The sequence below is a fragment of the Sinocyclocheilus rhinocerous genome, unplaced genomic scaffold (genome assembly GCF_001515625.1).
Source record: "Sinocyclocheilus rhinocerous isolate Xijiao unplaced genomic scaffold, SAMN03320098_v1.1 scaffold1012, whole genome shotgun sequence".
Lineage (NCBI taxonomy): Eukaryota > Metazoa > Chordata > Actinopteri > Cypriniformes > Cyprinidae > Sinocyclocheilus > Sinocyclocheilus rhinocerous.
In genome coordinates, this window is record NW_015640039.1 from 410,310 (window position 1) to 426,911 (window position 16,602).

The 16,602-nt window shown below is 35.6% G+C and overlaps 1 protein-coding gene across 1 annotated transcript in view; it reads left to right on the top strand.

The window, feature by feature from the left end:
• LOC107752286 (serine/threonine-protein kinase D2-like) overlaps positions 1-16,602 on the top strand; it is a 36,087-nt gene that overhangs the window by 7,257 nt on the left and 12,228 nt on the right. Inside the window, exons 2-4 of the mRNA XM_016568224.1 lie at positions 13,159-13,297; positions 14,520-14,651; positions 14,859-15,055. Coding sequence (XP_016423710.1) covers positions 13,159-13,297; positions 14,520-14,651; positions 14,859-15,055 — 468 coding nt within the window. The remainder of the gene's footprint in view (positions 1-13,158; positions 13,298-14,519; positions 14,652-14,858; positions 15,056-16,602) is intronic.

Below are 16,602 nucleotides of genomic sequence, written 5' to 3' on the forward strand. Positions count from 1 at the left end.
GGCAGCGCACAGAAGTTTGTGGGCTTAATGAAATCACTGTGTGTGTGTGTGTGTGTGTGTGCAGTGTGTGTGATTTTTGCATGAATTTATTAAAACACTAATAGGAGCCAATTCTTTTTAATGACCCGATCACAAAGGCTCTGGAATCAGTCTATGAATCAGCTCCCTCAAAAGAATCATTCATAGAATCATTTAATAACTGGAATTGTACAACTATTAAATTCTCATCCCTACTTCCATTTCCATTCATTTCTATTTTTCTGTTCAAAGTAATAAGGTCCTGAATTGTTGGGGGCTCTGGGGATCAATGTGGCATTCCTATTGGCTTGCCTGCTTCATCATCCTGACGCCTGGGCCATAAAAGCCTATTTCAGCACAGTGGAGCACAAACTCTATTTAGTCCCCTGGCTGAGTCCCCTCCGCCCTCTTCTCCCCTTTGCTTGCCAGCCATGCCTCTCGTGTTACTGTTCGCTTGAATAAAAAAAAGGCTGCTTTGTTTTCCGAGCCCTTGCCTCAGCCCCAGGCAGCGCACAGAAGTTTGTGGGCTTAATGAAATCACTGTGTGTGTGTGTGTGTGTGTGTGCAGTGTGTGTGATTTTTGCATCTAAACCAACATGTTGTGTTCAGAAGGTGGTCAGCTCCGGTCCCACTTTTATAGGCGCTGTTGTTGTTTTGTTTTTTTTGTTGCTGTGCATTTGAAAAGATGTCTTGCTTCAAATTAACTTTGTCAATGTTAAATACAACAAAATTGGTGACTATACTTAATATTCAACCTCTGCTGACAATATTTATGATGCTGTTGCTCATGACAGAAAATAATTTTGACTCAGTCATCCCTCAGTTGCAAAAACAAAACTGAAAGAGTTTATCAGCCGATTGTATACACATGGGGGACAAAAATGATATAGATTTCAGTTTTCACTCAAAAATTGATAGTAAATTTCACAAATATTTATAAATAAAGAGCAAGTAACTCATTGAATAAAATGTGAAATTTTGAAGTATAGGAAAATATTAGATAAATAGTAGAAAAAGTATTTTATGGTAAAACAAACTCCAATAATCTGTTTTATTTACAACTTTGAAAAATCTTTCTTTATTTATTTATATATATCATATTTAGCATAGAAGGGTTTAAAATAAAATAAAAACGTGCCTTGTGTATTTTTCTAAAAGGAGCTTTTATTAATTCTTCCATGCAAAATGTGGTATATTTTATCTGAATTGTCTTTTTGCTTATCTAGAGGACTTCTGGTTATGCATCCGCAGCATGATTTCCTGTAACTGGAATTTGTTCCATGGAAAAGTGCTGCAGAGATCATTAAAACACGTAGTTATGTCTCTTCTTGAAATCCTATCACACATTTCACAAAAAGTACCGGGTTTACTGGTTTAAATAGTCATGAGATCATTTCTGACATAACTCTCTGGACTGGGTTTGTAAGCAACTCTAGCACACTAAATTTAGCATGTATAAACTATATAATAATTGTGTATTTCAACAGTTTTCCAGATGTCTAATACAATTAGACATCCATAGTAAATGCTTTATGTGTCAACACAGTTCTTGTTGGTTTTTATAAATCGAGACGAGTCAAAATGATATCCATGGTGATTGACAGCATGCCACAGATTCTATTGTTTTAGTTTCATTTAACCTGGAATATAGAGTTCAGTTTGGTCTACATAAACAGTCTGGTTTCTTTTAGTTGTGTTTAGTTCATGTGAGTGATTTTTATTTAAATTATTTTGTATTCATTATTAAAAAAATGTTAATACACATTCAAATTTAAGAAGTTACTTATTTGATACTATATCAATGAAGTTGGAATGCTACAGCAGAAACGTGACAGCGCCGATAGTATGAAAGTATCATTGGTATTTGCACCAGTCCTGCAGGCTTTCATGCTCTACATAAGGGCTCTAGCCATGTGTGGAATGTAAATTTGGCTTTTACACCCTTTTCCATGACACAGATGTCCACCTTTGTTATTATATCTGTGTTATCTACTCATTACTAAAGGGAAAGTCGTCTTACACCACATATACAACACGATTGCATGGGGCTGACGCAAGAACATTAAACAAAGAAAACAGTTGACTTAGTACCTCCACAGACGTTCCCTCCTTGCCCTCTTGAACTTGTGAGAACACAAACAGGAAGTCAGGCTCTTAACCCTGATATTCTACATAAACATCACACTTACTGATCCGTTGGCCTGTTGTAGCTTTAGCTTTGCCCTTTTCTCTTCACTTGAGTTTATAAGAATGCAGATTCAATGAAACGGTTTGACGAACACACTTGTATTTCCTGTCTTGTCATATTTCCTGTTAAAATAAGTTGGGGTGGCACTTATTGAAGGGATCTTTTTATTTTGAGTAGCTAATAGCCTTTAGCTTGCAGCTCATCAAAACATCATTTGCTACATGCTATTGCTAGTCCTTTGCAGTTTAGAGAGCTCTGAAATAATTATTTTACATTCTGTCAGAAAAGAAGCCTACTTTTTACATGTGTAAGTCATATGTTTTGCATTATATCTCCTAGAAGTTTGTTTTGTCCTGTTTTTTTTTTTTTAGTTATCATATAGCTAATTAATTGCTAATAATGCTAAATCGGCTTATAGCTGAACTAAAAGCCACAGAACCTTGATTTATAGTGTCTTTATTTGCTTTTGCTTCCTTATGAGGCGCTGTACTTATATCTCACCTTGTAAAAAAAGAAAAGAAAAGAAGCATACTTTGTATAAAAAGAGTACTTACGTATATAATATATTTTAAAAGAATATACTTAAGTGCAAAATAAATGTAATATTGCTGTGCATGTTACTTGCAATTACATGAAAATGTATTATGTATTATAGTATAATTTATATTAAAATGTTAATTTTAATTAAATCGTTAAAGTGTTTTTGGGTGACTTAGGTAATATGATTTCATAATTACTTATATTGTCTTTGAAATATGGTAAAAGCGTACTGGCGAATGTACTGGCAAGCATTATGGTAAACTAAAATATGGTCTTTTTCATTGAAATTTGCAATGTATTTAAATATTTGTAATTACACATTTGTAATGATGAAGGTGCAATTTGGTACATTTAAATTATATTAACTTGATATAGTATTGTATAACACTACAGTTACATTTATAATCAACATGCTTAAGTTTGTGAGTCTAAATAAGTGTACTTCTTTAAAGCATGACAAAAGTCTGTTGAACATAATTTGAAATGCATTTTAAAGTAAAAGTTTTAATTTCATATTATTACAAAGTGCAGTTTTTAAAAGTGCAGGCTACTTAAATCCTGAAAGCGTACTCTATGCGGCCGTTTAATTGGATTAATATTATATCATTGTTTGTTTGTTTTAATTCCACTTTTAAGTTTTGAAGTACACTACAAGTGCACATTCAATACAGTTAAGCAACACTTCCTTTTCACAAGGCACTGCCTTGCTAGTGGTTCAGATTTGCATAGCAAAGAACTCCTTTAGTTTGTTGTGTTTTAGCGTATGCTATAGGGGACTATCTGTTGCACAAGTGGAACAGGGTGGAGGAATAGAAGAAAAGAGTTAACCTAAAAGAGCCAAGCTCAGTAGAATAGAATCTTTTATCCTATTGTGCTACAACTGACCTCGGCGTTGAGTTTGTTGTTGTGAATCAGCTGCTGAAATCACCCGTTTATTGCGTCATCTCTTGCGACGGGGAATTCTCATTCACTCTTGTCACTCAGGTTGTTAGACCGTGCCTCTGCGCAAAAAAAACTTGGCCTTTCTGATATGTTTCTCAGCAGGTCCCATGACATCACACGACCTAAAATATCCCAGCTAGCTGAAAGCGTTTGTTCCATCACGCACAAAAACAATGGCCGGTGAAATTCCCGCGCTCAGCCAAGCAGTTGTCGGACGCTAATGAGTGTAGCACGTTGACGTCTTTACGCCGCAGTTGCCATGGCACCATTTAATTTAACGTCAATATCTGCCAAAATCCCTGGGAAGTTTTTATTTTAGCTGTGTTAGCTGGTAACAGGAGACTATTTCAAAGGTGTTGACGGTGGAAGGCTTAAGAAGTTGCAGCCAAGGGTGTTGTCTCAAACATTATTACCTTGTATTACGTTATTTGTATTGTTATTTGAAAGAGGAGCCTTTTTACTATGTCTCTTCTGAGTGATGTTTGCAACATTGTTAAAACATTTGCATGCATGACCTCCAATTCCTACAAACATTAAGCCACAGTCCAGTCTCTGTCATTCATTTAACTTCATAACGTCACAATTAAACACATGCTTATGAGAGAACTGGTTTTGAAAGGGTTATCTTTGTGAAATGGTAAGTGTATAAACTGTACTGATTGCGGAAATACCTTTATATCACACACACCCCCACACATACTTGTATTTGTGGTTTACGGGGACTCTCCATATGCGTAATGGTTTTTATACTGTACAAACTGTATTTTCTATCGCCCTACACCTAAACCTACCCCTTACAGAAAACTGCTGGCAACTTTTGAAACACAAACTTTTATTTTGGATGCGATTAATTGCGATTAATTGTTTTACAGCACTAATTATATTATATTATATATTTTTTAATCGAATAGAATTTAAGTTCAACATTATTTGTAATTTCATAATTACTTTTATTGTCTTAGTTGTGTACTGCCAAATTCACTGACAAGCATTTACGATCAACTAAAATATACTCAAATGTAATTTCGATTGAAACGTGTATGCAATTTATTTAAATGTATATTTAATTACGAATCTGTAATGATATTGCAATTCAGTACTTTTAAAATTAACTTTAAATGTAAATTAAACGAAATGTTTTTAACAGGCCACTTATCAGAGTGACACAGGGGACCTGTACACAAAGAGGTATTTTTTCGTTTTCCAAATTGCTGTGCATTAAACTTATGTCTCAAACCTCATTTACCAAGGGGGCGGAGATTGACAAAAGGTCAGTTTTTATAGAATTTTTTGTGCCTTTCAAGTAGAGTTGGAAATGTTGTAATTACAAGTTCTGAGCACTTAAATGACAGAGCAAAGTCATAAGCTTGATGATACTCTAATTTCTGAAACTGTGGAAACACTGCTATATAAAATAGGTAATATCAGATAGCCTATATACATTATGTATTTATATAGAATACAAATATAAAGATAAGTAAGTGGACAACAAGTTTAGCCAATCATAATGAAAGATTTTGCATGTTATTTTAATTGTACATGCTATAATTCAATCATTTTAAAGGTGCGATGTACAGAACAGCTAACTTTCAGGATTTGTGTAATGTAACATAATTTTTTTTTTATGCAGATTCATTTATTTATTTTATTTTTTTTACTGTTCACAGTATGATTCTCATTTAAGCTACGTCTGTGTTATGTTTCCGACTAGAATGTGTGACATGTCGTAATAACGGATGCCGTACTCATTGTGAAACTCAGGTGCACTTGAAGGCAGATTTTTTTTTTTTTTTTTTACAATTCTCTGTCAGTGAAGACAAGCTGATAACATTTCAGAATATCACAAAATCTGGGTCAGTAATTGTGACGTCATCTACCTTGCTTGTTTATTTGCTTTATATTGCTCGACTGTAGTAATAATTACTGTGCATTGTTAAAATGATCTCACTGACTTACTAGTAAAATTTCATCCATTCTATTTGTGGCCATATAAATATTAGCAAATACACCAAATTGCATGTTTTTGCTCAGTTATGTCATACTACATGAACCATAAAAGACTGATGTTTCAAATATGATATTAAAAAAATATTAATTTTAAATATATGTTTGGTATATATATATATATATAGGGTTTTTTTTCTACATTTTTGATCAAATAGATGCAGTCTTGATGATGAGCATAAGACATTTCATTAAAAATCGTATTGATCCCAAACGGCAAAAGTTTGTATATATAAATTCTACTGTTACATATGTCAGGATATATAGGGTTAATAAATAAAGGGCTAATAAAGCTTCTCTTGCACTTAATATATTTTGAAATGTAGGCTCCAATATAAATTTGAGATGGCTTCTAGAATAAAACCAGCTTGAATAAAAATGAAAAAAAAAAAAAATCTGGATTTCTGCAAAGGCTAATGTGGATCATTCTTAACACAAAAGCATAAAATGCCAAAATAGTCTATTCCTATGTTGCCATGGCACTCCAGAGAGTCTCTCTGGTTTCACACTGGCTCTAAACACTATAAAGCAGGTCTTAGAGATCTGAATTGGAGCAATGGGCATTTCCATTACAATTAGTTGTTGTTTGGAAAGCACACAAAGGGCAATTTAAGGAAACAATGACTTCTTGTTCCATTATTAAGGAGTTTGTTTGGTAAGAACCGAGGCCTTGACGTGTGGGAATAATCACAGACTGAAGTGGGTCATGGTGTTGCAACAATTCATTCTAAAACCGCTGTGGCCAAACTGTTCACATTCTCAAACCATGGCCGTGGTCATGTGACCATGATCATATCACAGAATGAAGCCACAAAGTGGTTTAAAGGGGTCCGTAAATGAATGTGCCATTTGTATATGTGAGTGTGTGTCCATATTGATAGACAGATAGATTAATAATAATGGCTATTAGTATCAAAAGACAGGAACTTTAATGTAAGTGTTCCAACATGTACATTTTTTCAACAGAGACTAGATGCGAAACATTGAGAATCAAATAATTTTTATATATAAATTATATACATAAAATTTTTTTTTCAATGTTTTAAGACAAAAACAGTATAAGAATTACCACAAGCTTCAATATGTGCTTTCAATATGTTGTATTGGGAGATCAGCTGTGCAGTTTATTTGATACTACATTTTTATTAGAAGAAGCTGTTGCCAGATCAGTCCAAATCCCTGGCGCGCACTGGGGATCACCCTTTATTGGCACTCAATAGGTAACACGAGGAGGGAAAATAAAAATGCATGTCACACTTGGAAGTGCAAATAAATGTCACTCATCTTTATTGCTTTCAGTCAGTCCAGAGATTTCCAATATTACATGGTAAGCAGGGCAATGGCTATTTATAGCATGTGGTTTTTTTTTTATGTCAGTGTACTTATGTCTGATGAGACAAGACAGGGTTAAAGTTCTGACGGATGTTATGAAAAGTGTTTGTGTAGACTGCCACTGTGTTGGAGAAGAGAAGAGAAGAGAAGAGAAGAGAAGAGAAGGGAAGGGGGCAATGGTTTCCATAATTCATCAGAGTCATAATGGGCGCAGCCGCCTGAGACCATGCGAGAAACACGATCCTAGTCAACACAAAGTATGAAAAGTGTTTGTGTAGACTGCCACTGTGTTGTAGAAGAGAAGAGAAGAGAAGAGAAGAGAAGGGGGCAATGGTTTCCATAATTCATCAGAGTCATAATGGGCGCAGCCGCCTGAGACCATGCGAGAAACACGATCCTAGTCAACACAAAGCACCCTTAGAAACACTGTGCTGTCTCCAAGCAAAGCCCAGGGAATGGCAGATATGATTGCACCAGCGTCTATTGTTTGTGCCACTGTGCAAACATGCATAGGAACAATTGAGGATACATATGTAGCCGAGTGATTTGGTGGCCGACAGTTTGGTCTACGGTCCATTTAATGTAAAATGTCTGGAAAAACTTTTTGCTATCAGTTTAATTGACAAATAAAATGAGCGCTGGGTTTGTACAAAGTAGTAAGTAGCAAGTGCTTGTTGTAGCTAGTTTTAGTATGCAGGCTATTGTATCAATTCCAGGGTACTCAATATTTTGTCGACAACATAACTAAAATCCATTCTCCATTCCGGTGCTCCCAACTACCAGTGATGGGTATTCATTCCATGTGATGTAAACTGACATGTGCAGACTTTATAATCTAGAAGAAAAGGCCAAAAGCTGTCACTGGGGTGGTACCTTTTCAAAAGGTACAAATATACATAATTTAGGTACTAATATGTAACCTTAGGGGTAAATAAGGTACAAATGTGTACCTTTTGAAAGCGTACTGCACCAGTGACAGCTTTTGTACATTTTTGTATTTAACTCCATTAACCTTGCAAATGTATAAATACAGTAATTAGTTCTTTGTCAAAAATGCTTATTGGTGCAGCCCCTTACTTTCATCCAATCAGATCAGAGTTTGTCATGTTTGTATAAAATAAGCATAAGGCGGTCATTGAACAATCTGAGACTGTGCAATAGATAAACAGTTTTATACTATAGTTATATAACAGAAGAGAAATAGCCGTTTGACTCATAAGCCACTGAAGCAGCTCCATTAATGGCAGACAGATTCTGAACAGACTTTGCCCAGTTTAGCAAGCGCCTCAAGCCACTGTGTGGCTGTTTTCTCCCGAGGCCGTCTGCTGCTGTCAAGCATGTTTAGAGGTTGGTTAGAAGTTGTGGTAGCAGGCCGGGTGTGGACTATAATCTTTGGCAGCAGCTCAAGCCTCTGGAAATAGACAAGATGGAGGGTTGTTGACTTTCTTGTGGAAGCTTCAGGGAGAGGGAGGGAGTATTTTGAGCGGAAGGCCATGGACCAGGGTCTGTCTCTTCCTTTGGATGAGGTGGAGGTTAGCCACATGTGCTCTGAAAGGAACACATGGGAATCCTTAGGCGGTGGGAAAAACAGGAACTGGGTGGAAAGGTGTTGTTTTGGGTATGGAGTGTAGTAATTCTTTATATTCTTTCTCTTTCCTTTTGTCTCAGTTTGTCTCTTCCTGTTGTCTCTCTGATGTCGTGTCTGGGTTCTGTGTTCTCACACTCCTCGCTGTTGCACTATAAATGGTTTTCCATGCCTGAATCACAACATCAGCATGATCCGTCATTAAAGCTCCCATATACTCAATTTGGTGCTCCGGTCAAGTCACATCACCTTTATTTATATAGCACTTCATACTTCCTTAAAACAAGCAGCTTTAGAATATTAAACATGAAAAAGTCACTTTCAATTAGAATTACAACTTCAATTTCTACTGTAAAGCAGCTTTCCAGCGCGTCCACATATTTACTTGCGTCTGACATCGATGAACCAGAATGAACCATGAGAAGATTTTCACATCAAGTATGTGGGAGCTACAAAGCCAAACCTATTATGTACCTATTATGTACCTATAATGTAACCACCATGGCCCAAAGGTTAAAAGGTGTTTACCAGCCGAAGCAAAGTTTTCCGGAAAGTTTTCAAGCTGTTTCAAACTACCAAAATGAATGGCAAGCAAACTTTGTTCTTGGCATGAGTTTGTTTGAAATTACGTCACACCCATTCGTTCTTTTATTCCCGGACACGTCCTGGCCAGGATTTCTATATTGCCGAAAATATCCAGGTTTTGGCTTTATTACACTTGCTGAAAGTAGTGATCGAAAAGTAGCTTGACCAATAACTTGCAGGCATTGTACATAATTGACCAATCGTGGCGCGTGAGAAGATGGGATCTACAGAGAACGGTCAAAGTGATGCAAATACGCGTACATATGACCTATTACCTGTACGTAATCACCATGGACCAGTGGTAGTTTGAAGGTGATTACTAGCCACAGTGAACTTTTCTGTAAAGTCCGCTTTATCAAGCTGTTTGAACTCCAGGAACAAACTCTAAAAAAGGGGTCTCTGCCCCTGCTTCTGGAGAGCTGCCATCTTGCAGATTTCAGCTCCATCCCCAATCAAATTACTTGAACCAGATAAACAAAGTGTTCACAGGTACTTGATAATTACAGGCAGGTGTGTTAGAGCAGTGTTGGAACTGAATTCTAGAGGATGGTAGCTCTCCAGGAGCAGGGTTGGAGATCCCTGGAGGGCCACTGTCCTGCAGAGTTTAGCTCCAACCAGGTCCAACACACTTGCCTGGAAGTTTCTTGTAAGTCTAAAGACCTTGATTACTTAGGTTCAGGTGTGTTTAATTAGGGTTGTAGCTACACAGTGGCCCTCCAGGAACTGAATTTGACACCCCTGCTTTAAATTAACTTTGCTTTGAAGTTTATTTTGTGCGAAATTACATCATATCAGTTCGTTCTTCAGAAAATCCTACCAAACTCCACCATGACTTGGATGCGAGACCAATGTACTGTTCTGGTTGAACCTTGAACCTGGTTTTACTTATTTACAGGATTCTTTACACATGAATGCCTTTTTTCAGAGTGCTATTTGTGCACCGATATCAGCAATGATTCCATGTTCCGTAGTGGAAAATCCCAACTGACTTTCTCCAGCGCCACACGCACACAAACACTAACACAAGACGAGGGGCAAGAGTCAGGTTCGGTATGCTGGTTGTGATGGCTTCCAGCTCACCGAGTTGTATGACATGCGTTGAATGGCACATTATAAAGTATTCAGGAGATCTGCTTCACTGATAAGCCCCTATGCATTTGACTGACATTATCATGCCTACGTCCCACACTCCTTTGACCTGCGGTATGGGGCGGCTATATCTTTTTTCATCCTTGTTGTTCTGTCATCCATTATATGTAACACTGCACCTTTGTCATGCTATTGATTGTGCCCAGCTTTCTCATTTCAAACTTGCTCCAAGTTGGCTTGTTCAGGTAGCTAATCTTCTCATGCCGGGTAGTTGTTCGGTGCCAAGTGGGATTTCGTTCTCTTCAATGATTGGCAGATGACGGCTGTAATGCAGAAGTGCTCAGGTATTACACCCAACTGGCTCTCAGGCTTATATCACAGCACGGTCACAGCTTTCGGTGCCAAGTGGGATTTCGTTCTCTTCAATGATTGGCAGATGACGGCTGTAATGCAGAAGTGCTCAGGTATCACACCCAACTGGCTCTCAGGCTTATATCACAGCACGGTCACAGCTGTCAGCTCAAAATGAAAAGCAACCAAGCAAATCCACCACACCAGCTCTCATGCTAATTAGCACAAATGGGTTCTGCGCGACACTGCTTCGGAATCCCCCTGCAAGATCTTCATCAAAGAGCTGCTCCACTGCGTCTTCTGCTGCGCTACTGTACATGCCTGGTGATTAAAAGGCGTTGGATGTAAATTTTTTTTGTTGGTTTGTAACATCGCCATTTGGTTTTAAAAATGCACCAGGCCTTAAATGGATAACGGCATAGAGTTTTGATCATTTTATTTCTTTTGAGGGCCAATGCTAATGTTTGTCAAGGTTTTATTGCATTAAAAATAGTGATAATGTAATATTACATGAGCCTTAGGATAAAACAGGCTGTTTTTTGCTAATGTACTTATAAAGTCTCAAAGTAAACTTTGTCTTTGTATGTAAAATGAGATGCAAAGTTTAACACATGGGCTATGGGTTTTCTGTTGGATTCAGTCAAGTTTGTACACTGCAGAATTGTTTTTCTTAGTATTTCTGTCTTGTTTTCCATTACAAATATCTAAATATTCTTGAATCAAGATAAATTTACTTGAGAAACAAAATGACTTAAGATATTAAGTCTTGTTTCCTGAAAGATTTGTCAAAATTTTGATAGTTTTTGCTTAAAACAAGAAAAAAAAAAAAAAAAAATCTGCCAATGGGGTAAGAAAAATTATTTTAATTCAGAGGGAAAACAAGATTTTTTTTCTAATTTTAAGAAAAAACACTTAATTTTGATACTTTTTTTTTTACTTAATATCTTCTGTCATTTTGCTTCTCACATAATTTATCTTGATTTGCATTTATCCTAAAAAGTAATGATAATGTAAATACAAATTTCTGAATGCCTGGCATTGTGACAAGCATCTTGAGATGTTCTGTCTAAAATCATCTAAATTTAAAGGGAAAACAAGATTTTTTTTCTTGCCCCATTGGCAGATAATCTTCCTTGTTTTGAGCAAAAAATAACACAATTTTGATATATATTTCAGGAAACATAAAGTCTTACGTAATTTTGCTTTTCAAGTAAATTTATCTTGATTTAAGAATGTTCAGATACTTGTACTAGAAGACAAAAAAAAAAAACAAGACAAAAATACTAAACAAGAAAACATATATAGATTTTTTGCAGTGTAGAAAACCTTTATTCAATATCAGCCTCTTTGCAAAGCCAGAACACATTGTAACAAAACAAATTTTGAAACATAGTTAAAAATACAGTTGACCCAAAAATGAAAATTCTGTTATCATTTACTGTTATCAATGTAATTTCAAATATGTATGCTTTTCTTTCTTCTGTGGAACATAAGAAGATAAAATGAATGTCATTGGGGTCCAAACAACATTGGACCCCTTTGATTTCCATTGTATGGACTAAAAACATATTTTTCAAACTAACTTCTTTTGTGTTCCTCAGAAGAAATAAACTCATACAGGTATGGAACAATAAGAGTGTAAGTAAATGATGACAGAATCTTCATTTCTGGACAAAATTGATCAGTAAAATGTTTAATGGCCACATAACTTCAGCAAAACTCTCCTACATTTATTATTGTTGGTTATATACTTACTGGAATAAGATCTACTACTTCTCATGTTTTGAAATAATAGTATCTAGCCTACTGCCTCCTTATTTCTTCATCTTGACTGACTGAGCGACCCAAGTTCATGAATGCTGAATAGGCATTGTTGACGTAAATGTGGGCTGTCGTGTGCATTAATCTGACATTAAAAAGTCACAAAAAATCGTAACTAACCATTTCCCCCGCATCATTTCAGTAAATGGTTGTTTTTGGACACAAGAGAAGTTTCTGGTAATGAAACCTACGTTATGATTACGTGTTGTTTTTGAACTTTTTATAAGTCCTTCCTATAAATGAAATTTATAAAACCTCTAAAAACCGCTCAGAAGTCTTACGGCAGCAGAGCTACGAAAATTAAAAGCTCTTCTCGGCAACAACAGGAAATCTTCAAAATGCAGCTGGCAGAAGCAAAGAACACCCCCGTCCCAACCTTGACGTGCAACACACACAAATAAGAGAGGAGATCCCTGGCGGGTACACCTGCAAAAGTGCCACCATCAGGGACCCTTGCAGATGGTTCTTCGTTAACATGATGGCCGTCGATCTTAGTGGCTCATCTCAAATTCGGATTCTCCATGTTTGTCCATGAGCCAGAAATCTATGAAGGATGTTGTGGTTGTTATGAGCTGCTGTAATGTGGTGAAGGTTGTTAACAAAAGGAAAAGAGAAATATTACATTAGCAGAGTGTTGTGGATATGTATAGATGGGTTATAAATGAGGCTAATCAATGTTTCTTTCTCTCTTTGTTTCGTCCAGTTTCCTGAATGTGGCTTTTATGGGATCTATGACAAGATCCTCCTCTTCAAGCATGACACCAGCAGCAATAACATCCTGCAGCTGGTCAAGGCTGTGTCGGACATCCAGGAGGGGGACCTGGTGGAAGTTGTTTTGTCCGGTAAATCGACTGGTATTAACCAATAGCTCAAAAGGGGTTCAAACACGCAGCAACAAAGCTATTGATTATTAAGATATGATTATTTCTGGTGACATGAAATTAATGATAGTGACCACAAAAAAATCGTAATATTAAAGAAATAAAAATGTCAAAAACACAAAATGAACAAAACCTAAATGAGTGAAAAATGAAACTGCTATTTAAAAATATTAATATATGCTATAGGATATAAATAATACTAAAATATCACCATAATAAGTCTGAGATAATGATAATTTCCCAAAAATGTGTCCCTATTTAATTTATGCTGAATACTGCAATTTTATTTAGATTTTTTTTAAATGAAATTTGACCAGAATCAGATATAAATAGAATTCTTTTTTGGAGATTTACCCATAATACATAGAGATTTTCAAGATAGCACTGGAACATAAATCCATGTTTTGTATTCTTTTGTTGACTTATTGAAGCACTGAAGTGATATAAATCAACAGTATATGACACAAAGTAATTTCCTGAAAGTTGACACACTTTTTAGAATGTTAAAATGCCATAATGTCAATAACTGAAATCTGAACAATAGCTTTTAACAAGAAGCCACGTCACTGAACTGAATATCAAAGTCTCATTCGGTGCATTTTAACATTTTATCTAGTGGAGAAACTCCCACAAGCTCCAGTTGTTTGAACATGTGAGCCTGAGGTGAAGAGCCAAAGTGGAAGATGTAATCAGCAGTTGAAATAACAGATTTAGAGATGGGGAGATACTGTATCTCTGCAACTCACACAGCTTCAAATGCTGCAAATCATGTGAATTTGCAAAATCGGCATAATAATATTTTCAAGATCAAGACCTGAAAATTTTTTAAAGAATGTACAGTAAAAGTAAAAATTTTGTAGTAGAAAGTTTACAGTAAAAGTGAACAGAGCCATTCAAGCCTTAAGCATTTTTGTTGTTGTTGTTAAATTAACAATAATAATAATAAAAAAACAGATCTGTTGAAAACTGTATTTTCAAACTTTAAAATGTTGCATATACAACTCTTTCTCAATTTAGGGACCGTATTGGTGTATTGTGTTTCCTTTCATTTATCACTCAATTTGGTCATAAAATGTCTAATTTACCTTCATAAAACCTGCAGAAATCCTAAACAGGGTTTGCATGACATTTGAGCAGTTGGTACTGATGTCTCCTTTTTGCAATTTTGTTGTGTATTCTGCAGCTGCTGCTACATCCGAGGACTTCCAGATTCGTCCTCACGCTTTAAACGTGCACTCGTATCGTGCACCGGCGTTCTGCGATCACTGCGGCGAGATGCTTTTCGGCCTGGTGCGTCAAGGACTCAAATGCGATGGTGGGGACTCTGTCTTTCACAAGTTGTATTCTTCATACTGCACTTGTTTTCATTCAATCATAGCTAGACTTGTTGTGAGCTGTCATGCCACTACATTTATTTTCCATGTCCCAGCTATCTCCATCTATGTCCAAGAGTGCTTGGACATAAGTGTGATAAATGTCCACAGTGTCCAACTTTTTGCCCTCTCACTGTCTCCCCCTGCAGGTTGTGGACTGAATTACCACAAGCGCTGTGCTTTCAGCATTCCCAATAACTGCAGCGGGGCGAGGAAGCGGCGGCTGTCCACCACGTCCCTCACCAGCAGTCAGTCTCTGCGTCTGTCCACCGCAGAGTCCCTCAGTAGTCTCAACAGCAGCGTGACGTCTGAAGAAGCCAGTCTCATCCGATCACACACCCAGATGGTACAGCACACATTCAATTCCATGTTTAAAATATTTGAATTAAGAAACATACTGTATGTTCCTCAGTAAAAACAACAGCTTTTGAGGAGACAGATTAAAATAAGAAATGTGCAAAGTGAATACATGGAAAAGTTGTACATCTTGATTTTAAGTGTATTTTTGGTGTTTATATTGTGAAATATAATACAATATTTATATTGTGTTATTGTCAATATTGTGAAATATTATTACATGGCAAAACTGAATATTCAGCAGTCTTTATTGCAGTCTTCATTAAGTATGAATAACGTTAAAATCATTATAGTGCTGTCAAACAATTAATCGCATCTAAAATAAAAGTTTTTGTTTACATAATATATGTGTGTGTACTGTGTATATTTATTATGTATATATAAATACACACACATGCATGTATATATTTTGAAAATATTTACATGCATAAATTTATATTCATATAATTTATATTATATACTGTATAAATATATATATATATGTATATAATGTATATATACAACAATGGATTTTGATTTAATGGCATTTATCAATCTCAGTACATATTAATTGCAACATTTACTAATACATTATTGAAATCAAAAGTTTTCTCTGTTAGTATTAATTCATGGACCTGAGCTAACATGAATTAACAATGAACAGTTGTATTTTTTATTAATTACTGTTAACAAAGATGACTAAATACTGTAACAAATGTATTGCTTATATTTAGTTAATATTAGTCAATGCATTACTTAATGTGGCTTAACTAATTAACCTTATTGTAAAGTGTTACCAGAAAAAAATTCATGAACTATATTTAGTAATAATATACATACATTTTGCAAGGCGAGCCACTGCAGGTGAATAGGGTAAAAAAAACAAAAAACTAATAGTTATCGCCTTACTTACCCAGCTGATTGATTACATTAATAATTGCAAACATTTTTTGTATTACAAGTTTTCTAAAATGTTAGGTTTAGATATGAAAATGAGTTATTATTTAATGAAATATGCACTAATTTGCATACATTTCTAGTACAAAAATCTAAACACTGGATGATGTCAGTTTCAAAATTCTTGTTTAATTTTTTTGACATATTAGAGTCAAAAGTGTTTACAGAGGGAATTTTGGGTATCTCATTTTTGTCACTCCATAATTCAGAAAATGCCTAGAACGGACAAAAAACCCCCTATATTTTCATAATTTTTAGGGGATTAAAATGTTAATCATGATTAAAATAATCAAGCAAATTATATATGAACAAATCTCTCTGTAAAAACCTTCAGGATATAGACCGGAATAAAAATGCAAAGTTTGGTGTGTGTAAGTACTACTGAAGTGGAGATTTATGGCTCAGCGTAGGAGAAAAAACTCATTTTGAGAAAACGGCCTTTAAAAATATGTATTGTAATTGAAATCTATTGACACAGATAGATAAAAGTGCTATAAAACCCAAAATATCAAACTTGACAGGTGCATGAAAAAAGTGTTTTTGCCTGCAGTGTCTCCCCTTATAATCATCATGAAAAATATCATCTCAACAAGTAATTTT